The sequence below is a fragment of the Terrapene carolina genome, unplaced genomic scaffold, assembly GCF_002925995.2.
Source record: "Terrapene carolina triunguis isolate 2854851 unplaced genomic scaffold, T_m_triunguis-2.0 Scaffold58, whole genome shotgun sequence".
NCBI lineage: Eukaryota > Metazoa > Chordata > Testudines > Emydidae > Terrapene > Terrapene triunguis.
Window position 1 is genome coordinate 48,642,549 of NW_020664409.1, and position 12,060 is coordinate 48,654,608.

Below are 12,060 nucleotides of genomic sequence, written 5' to 3' on the forward strand. Positions count from 1 at the left end.
GGCAGGGGGTGCGGGTGGGGACCAGGGCTGGGGTGGCAGGAGATGCGGGTGGGGGGAGAACCCAGGGCTGGGGCAGCAGGGAGGTGCAGGTGGGGGCCAGAGCTGGGGCAGCAAGGGGTGTGGGCGGGGGAGAGTCCAGGGCTGGGGCAACACAGGGGTGCGGGGGGAGCTCAGGGCTGAGGTGGGGGGCGGCAAAAAACCTAGAGCTGGCTCTGTTCCTACCATTTACAGCAAGCTGTAGCATGAGGTTTCAGTTCTACACTCCTTCCCCCTCCCTTTCCTGTTAATTGTGGCCGAGGAAATGCTGGGAAATGTAGTTCTTTCCCTGCTCCAGGGCTGGCTCTATAGGCAGGGAGCTAACCAAGGAACTACAGCTCCCAGGGCTCCCTGTTGGTTCTCAGCTCTCATGCTGGATTCTTGCGCCCCTGCAAATTTGCCGCCGCAAGCACCTGCTTGCTTTGCTGGTGCCTAGAGCCGGCCCTGGTCATAGCATTATCCTCCATAATGGCAAGTATCTTCCCAATTTGGTGTTTGATAGGCTTTCCCATCGTGTGGCACTCAGTGGTTTCAGTGTTGGAGAGGATGTTTCCAGATGTTGCTTCAAAATTTGCCATCGATGAGTTGATGCAGAGAAAAATACATAGATGCTTTGAATTACATTAAAAAATTCAGCAGCCTCACTAGAAGCTGATGCTGCATCACTGACCACCAAGGTCAATGAATGAGAACTGAATGGGACAAAAAAAGCTCGAGGGTTTAACTCTCGGATCTGTGTCTGCACTCCTCTGTTCTTTCCTCTCATGTTTGCACCATTATCGTAGCCCTGACCTCTCATGTCAGCTATCACAATTCCCGTATCTTCCAGCTTTTTAAGAAGCACATTTGTCATACCAGCTCCTGTAGTATTATCAATGTCAATAAATTCTAAATGCTCTCTGACAGTCACCATTGCAGGGACATTATCACTAGGTTCTGTTGTTGTTATAAAATGCACCATTAAAGTCATTTGTTCCATATGGCTGATGTCAGATGTGCAGTCCAGAATAACAAAGTAACATCTTTCTGACTTCAGATCTGCCACAATCTTCTGTTTGACTTTTGTTGCCAGTAACTGTATGATCTCTGTATGAATTGTTTTTCCAAGGTAGTGGTGTGTGTACATTTCTTGGGTGGTGACTCTTCTTAGATGATCCTGGAGTACAGCATCAAACTCAGCCATCAGCTCCACAATTTTAAGGAAGTTTCCATTGTTTGGCACATACAGATGATCTGAAGTGCCACGCAGTGCTAGGTTTTGGGTAGCAAGCATTCTCACAATGGCAATGAGCCTTTTCAGAACATTTTGCCAGTAAAGAGACTCTGATGCAATCTTCTCTTGATGCTGATCATCTATGGTGGCCTTTAACCTTAGTCTCATCTCAAGCTCTTTCCACCTATGGAATGCTCTCTGGTGATTTGCTGCCTTCTCATGGCATGCCAGATTTCTAGCCAGATTTTCCGACCTTTGTTCCTGTAGAACCCAATGTGTCTGGAACATTAGACTGAAAGAGTTTGCAACAAAAACAGTATCCAGCATTCTGGGTTGTTGAGAACATAAGCCATGGCCTCTCCACTTTGTCACCATTGGGGATTTCACGGCAGTAATGTGTTGGATGGAAACTTCTATTTTCATTGTCTTTGGGGAATATGAAGTTTTTCACTTGCTGTGGCCCATGCAGTACAAGGAAGTCCCTCAGACTACTACTCACATCCTCACTGGGGCCAGAAGGCTCACTGTGAACATTTGTGTCTATGTATCTATCCTGCTTAGATAGAAAAGCTTCCTTTGCTTTCTTTCTTTTTCTGAATGCTGCCCCAGCGGGGCGTTTTCTTCTTTCACTCATGACTGCTGTTCTGTGCTAGCTATAGTGGTGCTCAACACTCAGTTGAAGGGGACAAATAAGCAGGCTGGTAGCAGGGCCTGAGTGAGGGAAGATATCAGTGTCTTAAGGGCCTAACTGGCTCCTACTACTTCAGTTGACTGCCTGTTCTCCTCAAGTGGGTTCAGGGAAGCAGCAGGAAACAGGAAGCTCCCTGAGAAGCTGGTGTTAATCAGTCCACGCTCCTGGGGCTGCTAGAGAGGTACATAAGAGGCTCCTCCTCCTCTCTCTCCCTGCAGCTCCTGCTGTTTTCTGTTATTCACTCTCACCTTTTCTCCTGCCTGCCTGTTATGTCTCTTGTGCCCTACTTCCTCCAGCACAGCACTCCACCATCTCTGTGCATCTAGAGCAGAGAGAATACATATGCACCAGCAATAGACACAATTTTCTACACTCTGGGTCCTAGTGGCGCCCCCCGCCCCCCAGTCTGGCACCTGAGGTGACCACCTCAGTTCGTCTCATGGTAAGGCCAGCCCTGACCTGAGGGATTACCTCTCTCCCCCAGCCATAGTGCCACAGCAGTGGTCACCAGAGGCACTTAAGCTGAATCCCCTTCACTATAAGACAGAGAGTTGTGGATAGCAGGATGCTCTCTGTGATGGCTCTAAGACTCCAGAACTTGCTCTCCATCAGTCAAAAATAGCACAGATTTGGTGACTTTCTAGGCACACTGCCAGATATCTGTTAGATGGGGTTTTTGGAGAGGGCTGGCTAGGAGGGTGGTGAAGCACTGGAATGGGTTACCTAGGGAGGTGGCGGAATCTCCATCCTTAGAGGTTTTTATGGCCCGGCTTGACAAAGCCTTGGCTGGAATGATTTAATTGGTGTTGGTCCTGCTTTGAGCAGGGGATTGGACTAGATGACCTCCTGAGGTCTCTTCTAACCCTAATATTCTATAATTCTAAGTATACTGTCTAGAACTATGAATGTGTGGAAAGCTCTTTTGTGGGTTGGTGGAAGGCAGATTTCCTCTCTGAATGATTGTTTTAATGCTGCTGGGGGTTTGTTGTCATATTAATTATGTGTTAGTGTTGGTGTCACTAGGCATCACCCTAGGTAACTCGGGGGGTTGGAAGACCCGAGAGTCGATGAAGCCCCCCCGCTCTAGGCCACTAGGTAACTTGGGGGGTTAGAAGACCCGAGAGTCGATGAAGCCCCCCCGTTTTAGGCCAAAGTGAATCAAAGCCCCTACATGTTAAACTTTACTAACCTCACAGACCAGCAGCTGGGAAGCAGTAGTGATAAGGGAAACCTACATGCTTCTAGCTAAAGGACAAGATTACTTGCAGAAAGAAACAGTGAGAACAAGCTGCACAGCCAAGGTGGTGTAATGTAGCCAGAGGGAGAAAGGGGGAGAGGTGGGAATGGAGGGGGGGGGTGAGAAAGGGCGGGGGAAGAAGGGAAAGGGTTAGCTGCAAAATGTATAAAAGATAAAGGCTGCTTATGTTGGTGTGCTTGATTTGAGATGTGCTTGTCTCCTTGCACCACTTTGAGATCTCAAATAAACTTTGATTGCTTCTCCACCCTGGTGTGTTTATTGGCGTGACGCACACCGGGCAACGGACCCCGCTGTTGCTGTCCTCGGGCACTCTGTGCCGGCAACATTAGGGCACTAGAGCCTTTCATGCACATTTGTAAAAGTTATTTATTTACTTCAATTTAAATAATGTAATGTATTTTAGCTCCTTTTGAGACAGTTTACCATCTGGAAACAAGGTCCACAGCCAGGACCTTGTGATCAGCCAGCTCTTCACAGACTAACAGCAAGTGATCCACAGAACACAGTCCAGAAACCTCTGGTATAAAGTATTGAGGGAGAGGGCCAGGGAGGATAGTGATGAGACAGAACAATGCACAAATCTGTGGAGGAATCTAACAGTGTAAGATAGTGTTGTCTGGACTGGAGAAAATGATATTTCAGCCAGAGATATGTTATTGAATAACAATACACTATTTAAGATGACCAATGTACTGTAAGAAAGTTTTACTTCATAAGAAACCAGTAGACACAGAATTTGATGTTAAATATTTCACACCTAACTAACATCATTTAAACTAAGACTGTAGGTTCCCTGAAGTTTCAAAGAGAAGAGCCAACTTACCTTTTCAACTAGTTCCGTAACTGTTATATTTGGATCATAGGGAATGGGATCTCCAATATATGTGCGAAGTTTGACTGGGAACCCTCCATATGCAGGAACGACTGGCAATTGAAAACGTCCATTCAACCACCTAATAAACCCTGTGAATTAAAAAAAAAATACATTTTGAGAGATAGTAGATAAACTTAGAAGCTGGTAGAGTCCCTGAATCAAAATGGTGCCTGGATTGTAACTAACAAATCTTAAGTGATTTGGTTAAAGGCAACATGAAGGTCAAACAATATTCAGGGCACATAATCTTGAAAATAATAATCTACTCTTCCATTACCTCATGCATACCAAGTACCAGTTTAAGATGAGTCACCATGTAAAAGACAATTAATACCTAGTCCAATAAATACATATAAAGATTAGATAACCCAGAAGAGTTTACATCACAAGAAACAGTTACCAGAGTTAGAAGAGAACAAAAGATTAGAAAGAAATTCGCAAGACGAGTATTTCCCAGAAACCGTTGATTTTGAAAATATAAATAAAACTCTATGAATTTGAAAAGATACGTATGAAGTAAATCTTACATGTTGTTCCAAGTGATCTACAGCTTTCCCGAATATTCTGAGTAAACAAAGGGATGATGGGCTAAGAAATAAGGAAAAGAAGTGGTAAGACTATGGACAATAGTTCAGCCTCATTTTTTTTCTTTTAAATCTTGCATCAGCTTTGAATAGAGTCATTTTGCATCTCTATCACGTGGTTATAGTCAACTTTACCATCCCATTAAATCAAAATGAAACTGTTAATTTATCATGACTAGAAACTCAAAAGGAGTCACATGTTTGCCAGTTAAAACTACAGCTAGTTATGTACCAGGTGAGACTCCATTTTCTGAGGGTTCTTAGAACCTAAATCACATGTATTCATTATCATCACGATGAACACCAAAACAACACTGACAGAATAATACTTAGAAGAAGAAAAAATAATTTCACAGATATCAGAATTATCAGTTTCAGGAGTCCTGTTCAGCAATTTTTTTTTTTCAGTGCCTAAGAAGTCAGAATACTAGTGAGTTAGACAAAAAACCATCCAGATAGAGATATTATTTTGGTAACAAAATCTTGCAAGCAGATACTAAAAATGCAGCACAAGTCCCATAGAAAACATACACAGACTATGCAATTTAAGAGTCTCATTTGTATTATGAAACTCTTGCAAATATTAGGGGAGGGGGCAAGAAGAAAAGATGACCAAATATATCTTCTGCTAAAGCTTCACATTGTTGTGGGATTACAATAGACTAAATGTTTTAATGTAGGTTTTTGTTTAAAAGGGTTCTGATTAGGGCTGTCAAGCGATTAAATAATTAATTGTGATTAATCGCACGATTGAAAAAATTAATCGTGATTAATCACACGATTAATAGCACTGTTAAACAATAGAATACCATTTATTTAAATATTTTTGGATGTTTTCTATATTTTCAAATATATTGATTTCAATTACAACACAGAATACAAAGTGTACGGTGCTCACTTTATTTTTTATTATAAATATTTGCACTGTAAAAAACAAAAGAAATAGTATTTTTCAATTCACCTAATACAAGTACTGTAGTGCAATCTCTTTATTATGAAAGTTGAACTTACAAATGTAGAATTATATACAAAAAAACTGCACTTAAAAATAAAACAATGTGAAACTTTAGCGCCTACAAGTCCACTCAGTCCTACTTCTTGTTCAGCCAATCACTCAGACAAACTAGTTTGTTTACTTTTGCAGGAGATAATGCTGCCAGCTTCTTGTTTACAATGTCACCTGAAAGTGAGAACAGGCATTCACATGGCACTCTTGTAGCTGGCGTCGCGAGATATTTACGTGCCAGATGCGCTAAAGCAGGGGTGGCCAAATTTACTGGTCCTCCGAGCTGCATACGACAATCTTCAGGAGTTTGAGAGCCAGGGCACACCTGCTGGGAGATGGTGCACCCCGCAGGGCTGAAGCCCCTAGACCCCCTTCCCTGCTGGACAGAAGCGTTTACCCCACCACCCCACTGCAAGGCAGAGGTCCTGAGCTTCCCCCTCCCAGTCTGGTAGGTGGAGTGGGGGGCCGCATGGAGGGCTTGCAAGCCGCATTTTAATGGTAAAAGAGCCACATGTGGCTCGCCAGCCACAGTTTGGCCACCCCTGCACTAAAGAATCATATGTCCCTTCATGCTTCAACCACCAGTCCAGAGGACATGCGTCCATGCTGATGATGGGTTCTGCTCAATAACAATTCAAAGCAGTGCAGACTGACGTGCATTCATTTTCATCATCTGAGTCAGATGCTACCAGCAGAAGGTTGATTTTCTTTTTTGGTGGCTCAGGTTCTGTAGTTTCCGCATCAAAGTGTTGCTCTTTTAAGACTTCTGACAACATGCTCCACACCTTGTCCCTCTCAGAGTTTGGCAGGCACTTCAGATTCTTAAACCTTGGGTTGAGTGCAGTAGCTATCTCTAGAAATCTCACATTGGTACATTCTTTTTGGCTTGTCAAATCTGCAGTGAAAGTGTGCTTAAAAGTAACAACATGTGCTGAGTCATCATCCGAGACTACTATAACATGAAATATATGGCAGAATGTGGGTAAAACACAAAGCAGGAAACATTCAATTCTCCCCCAAGGAGTTCAATCACGAATTTAATTAACGCATTTTTTTTTAACGAGCATCATCAGCCCGGAAGCATGTCCTCTGGAATGGTGGCCAAAGTATGAAAGGGCATATGAATGTTTAGCATATCTGGCATGTAAATACCGTGCAACGCCGGCTACAAAAGTGCCATGCAAATGCCTGTTCTCACTTTCAGGTGACATTGTAAATAAGAAGCGGGCAGCATTATCTCCTGTAAATGTAAACAAACTTGTTTCTCTTAGCAATTGGCTAAACAAGAAGTAGGACTGAGTGGACTTGTAGCCTCTGAAGTTTACATTGTTTTGTTTTTGAGTGCAGTTATGTAACCAAAAAAAAAAATCTACATTTGTAAATTGCACTTTCACAATAGAGAGATTGCACTATGGTATTTGTATGAGGTGAATTGAAAAATATTATTTATTTTTCTTTTTTACAATTCAAATATTTGTAATAAATAATAATATAAAGTGAGCACTGTAAACTTTGTAGTCTGTGTTGTAATTGAAATCAATATATTTGAAAATGTAGAAAAACATCCAAAAATATTTAATAAATGTCAGTTGGTATTCTATTGTTTAACAGTATGATTAAAACTGTGATTAATCAAGATAAATTTTTTTAATCGTGATTAATTTTTTTTTAGTTTATCACGTCAGTATACTGCAATTAATTGACATCCTTAGAAACAACACAATGGAATCCCTGTTTGTATACCAAGTCAACATAAGGATGTGAAGTTAACATGACGTCAGCACACCAGGGAATAAACCTTGGAGAAAAAGAGAGATCATCCAGACTCTGGGGACAAACAATGGATTTGGAGGGATATAAGGAGAAGGCAAAAGAACACCTCTTTTTCCTGCATCTGAGGATATAATTGGGCAGTATGATTACATTCATGAAAATGAGATCCCAACCTGCCCTGGTTGGGAGCACCGTAAAGGACATTTAGGTGAGAATTGACTGCTTTTAGACAGATGGTTAGCCTGTTAAAGTTAAGTTTAGTCTCTAGAAAGCATATAGGGATTTAGTTTTATATGTAACCTGTTTCCATCATTATCCTTACTCTCTCTGAAATCTTGGATAATAAACTTATGATTGTTTTCACTATAAATATATCTCAGTGCTGTGATGTTATATAGGAGCCGATCCTCACTTGACTCAAACAAGTTGGCATGTACACTGTACTCTTGATGATAGCAAACCAGGTATTACTGTCATTAGCTAGTGACAGGGGCTGGATATCACAGGGGAATGCTTCAAAAGAGCTCGGGAACTGGGATGCACCTACTGTTAGCCTGCAAACCATAGTGAGGGCTCCCATTGCCCTGAGGAGAGTGTTTGGGTGACTAACAAACTGGTGGTGTAAGAGATCTGAAATCCAGTTAAGCACAAGCAATTCTTCCTCTAGCTGGAGACAAGGAGGTAACATAGTCCTAAGCATCCTGAGAAAGTGTCAGACCAGGCTCTGTAGCTGGAGGCTATGAGAGACTTGCATCCTTTATGACTCAGGCACAGAGAGGGCCATATAACACACAACAATCAATGGATTACACATTTACATCACACACGCAGGAGACGACTCACCACTTTTGCATCTATGGCCACTTGAGCAAAACCTTTACGATTACCCCACAAGACACCGTAGTTTTCATCACTAAAGAATGATTCTCGAGCTCCACCCGGTGCAACACCCAATAAGTTGCCTTTCTTCAGAATTTCAACACATTGTTCTCTCCCCTCATACACTGCAGTAAGCAGTTTAAGATACAGTTGTAGGCCTGCAATAAACAACCAGTACAGATCATTATAGTACATAATTCACATATTGAAAATTAAACCCAACCAAACACACACACTCTCTCTCTCTCACACACACACAAACATACACGTCTTCAGCATTTTTTAACTGTGGCTACATATTACATATCTGATAAAACTGGATGTCATAATCAGTATAATGAGCTCAATGGAGTGGATCATTCAGTGCACTGAATCAGAGCAATAGAGAGAAGCAGAGGCAATTTAGCGGCCAAATTATGTTTTATCTCAATCAGCTGAGATAAAGAAGAAATCAATTAAGTGGGAAATAATCACCAGTAAATCAGAGTTAGTTGTTTTAGCAGGAACTTCTTGGGCTTACACCATAAACTATTACTGTTATCTACCTGTATATTAACTACTATTATCTTATTTGAACATAATTAAATGTATAGGTAATAATTTACGTTTATGAAATAGCAGAATTTTGAATTATAAAATACAATGCACTGGAACATAAACCCCACTGTTAAAGTTCACTTTCCAGTTTCTCAGTTTTCAGCCTCTGGAAGCCCAGAGTATGGAGGAAGAATTCTTAGGATATTTAGTTATATCCTGAGCAATCCTCTTGTGCAATCTTTGTTTACTGTTTTGAGTTCCAGCTTAAATAAAGGCATGTGTTCCTTGATGTGATGTGTTGGCTTCTTGACTGAAGAAGATTGATTATCCCTCTGTTACGTTCTGGCTTACAGTCCCTTTCCTCTCTGGCAATTTCTCTATTCCTGTCACGTCACTTTATATATCTTAAGATTCTGTCTGGATGTTTTGTTTTACAGTCCTTACTACTTTCTTACTTTTACTACAGCTCACTTCCTCCATATTTTTTTAAGTCTGTTTCTCTTTAATTACAGTTTCTTTTATTAGAGCTTATTTCCTTTACAGTTCATTCTTGCTTTACTTTTCTCAGAGTTTTCTAACAATGTTTTTCTAATAATTTCTTAGATTACTTAGAGACTCTAGCTATTTTTCCTCTTGTTTAACTATACTGTTCCTCTTTTAACATTTTCTCTTTTCCCCTTATACCTCTGTCTTTCCTTTTCCTAGGTACTGTTCCTTTTGTGGTTATCCCTACTTTCCTAGTTTCTCTGTCTTTCCTCTCCCTCCTGAACTGGCCTTATTCCATTTCAGCTCTGTTTCTGGCACCCCTTCAAAGACACACCTGGGCCACCGGGGTCCCTATTCACTGGCTCTCCACATACTGCAATCCTTCTTTCCTGTGCTGATTGCTGCCTCACTCACTACTTGCCTCTCTTCCGATGCTGGCCAACCTCCCTCCAGACTCCACCAGCCGTGTCCACCACTGTCTGTTTAGCCTGCTTGCAGCAGCACTCCAAGAAGGAAGCTGCAACCTGCTCTTTCCCTCTTGGTTTTTTTTTTCCTTTTCTGTTTTTCCCCCAAAACCATCTCAGGCTCAAGCTCACCCTGCTTCAGCAGCCCCAGAATAAATGGAGTTATCGAGACAAAGAACAGACAAAGTAGATAGAATAAAACCAAGGAAGTTACTGCAGGGTGACATGACTGTGCTGAATGGTCTTTGTATTTTTCCGTTACTACTACTGCATCTGTTGATGGATACAAATTTAAAGCCAAATTCTGACTTTAGTGGCTGCAGATTTTGGTCCAAAGTTTTTCTCACTTTTACATTAAAAACTTCTGAGACTTTGCCTGAGGCTCACTTAGAAATCAGAATTGTTTTATAAATTTACAGTTTGAAACTAAACAGCCCTTTCTTGTGTGTTCCCTTTGTTAGGGGACATTTTGACAACCAGCAGAATGCCTAATGTTTTTAGGCCATTGCCAGTAACTGGAATATCAATTAATGTGCTCATTGCTAAAAATAGCTAAAACTAGCCAGTAGGCCTTTGTAGCAGCCTTAGCATAACTAAACGAGCCGGAGGGTGGGGGCTGAGTGACCACGAGAGTTGGGCATGACCCTGCTTGCCTTCCTATTAAAGCTTTTTTTGAAAGTGCTGAAATTACATCTTTTAAAAAAACAGGAAGTCTAGCTATATCTTTGGACTGTTGTTGTGTGGAAAGACAGCTGCAGGACTAACAGCTTAAAACGTGCTTGCTTAATGTTTTTTCTTTGATTGACATGTTGTTGATATAATTGTAGTAGTTACTAACCTAAAAGGGGTAGATAGGTCTGAGGAATTTGGATTTGTCCTTCTGGACATCTCTTGGAATCCAAAGCGACAGGCACTCAACTGGCCACTTGAACCTTGTCATTTGACCACTCGAGACCCCTTCAGACCATGGGTAACTATTATTTGGGGGCGCTTTAACATTTTGCATAGCTTTGTGCTTGAGTTCTAATAAAATAGTAATTTGGGATGAAAGCACTTTGGGTTTGTGCCAATCTTTAATCAGATGGATGCGCTGTGTCACCCACTGATTTGTTCCTGACACCGTCTCACAAAGAGAACAGTTACTCTGAGCTTTGGGTTGCGAGAATCCTGGGTAACACCCTCACTTAATTTGAATGAGTTAAAAAAGAGTCGCAGCTGCTTCCCCAGAATATATACACAACACCCAAAAATAAGCCTAACTTTACCATTACCCTATTGAAAAACTAAAAACTTTTGAGTGGGTTATAAACTATAACTTCTTGTAGTCTGAGGACAAGGGGCAAAGAGTCACAACACAGGGAAACATGGTATATCAGAATACAAAGAGACCAATACCAAAATTACAAATGTTTTCTGTTTTTCCAAATTGCTCCAATAACACAATTATGTTAAGAGTAGTAAGAATTTTTGACACTACAGATGTATATCGGGAAATTTTGTTACCTTTTTTCTTTCTGAGTTCACAAATGTAGCTCTGAGATTTTGGGTTACAAATGAAATAAAGATTACTAAAGTTGAGTTCCTCAAACTATTTTCAGTTGGTTTAAAGAACTTCTTACAAAGATGTGTAACTTTAAATGAATACAAAAACTGAATCATCCACACTATGCTGAGCAGTATGGGAAGTGGGGATTATTCTTTGAAACAGCTTCTAAGGAGAATAGCATAGAGACAAACAAACCACTAGCTCCTAGGTAAATTTGAATTGCATTAACAAACCTCCAGCTACCAGTGGAATAATGATAGCCTAATCATGGTGGGAAATTACCAGAAAATTTTTTGAAGCTTTAAACTTTAAAAGGTATGGTCATTCACCCATAAATTTACAATAATAAAGAAATATACTATATAAAATAATTCCTTATACACCAAAGAAATACAGTGTAGTAAGAAACCAATCTCTGAAAGAAAGAATAGTTCTCTTCCCAGTGGCCTCTGCATATTCCCACTCATGAAATGCATGAGCCAAGCCACTCTGACAATGGAACCTAACTAGCAGTGCTCAGACCCCGCTTCAGTGTTCCTGAAAATTCTAGGGGCCAGGCTATACAAAGGGGCATGGCGATCCATAGCCACCTCAATTCCTTCCTGCGGCCTGCAGTGATGGACTCTGAACCTTTCTGGACCTTTGCTCTGATGCTTTAAAAACCCTCTAGTAGTTCTGAAATTAGAATTAAGGATTGTAGTTAGTTTCTAGTT

The 12,060-nt window shown here is 41.1% G+C and overlaps 1 protein-coding gene across 2 annotated transcripts in view; it reads right to left on the reverse strand.

Annotated features, from left to right (window-relative positions):
- The window catches only part of LOC112108160 (transmembrane protein 68-like), a 112,195-nt gene that overhangs the window by 6,202 nt on the left and 93,933 nt on the right, over positions 1 to 12,060 (reverse strand). The window contains exons 3-5 of one of the 2 annotated variants that reach the window (XM_024202189.2): positions 8,279 to 8,472; positions 4,600 to 4,660; positions 4,022 to 4,161 (exon numbers count right to left, since the gene is read on the reverse strand). The exons of the other annotated variant lie outside the window; for it this stretch is intronic. Of the exons in view, the coding sequence (XP_024057957.2) occupies positions 4,022 to 4,161; positions 4,600 to 4,660; positions 8,279 to 8,472 (395 nt within the window). The remainder of the gene's footprint in view (positions 1 to 4,021; positions 4,162 to 4,599; positions 4,661 to 8,278; positions 8,473 to 12,060) is intronic. 2 annotated transcript variants of the gene reach the window in all.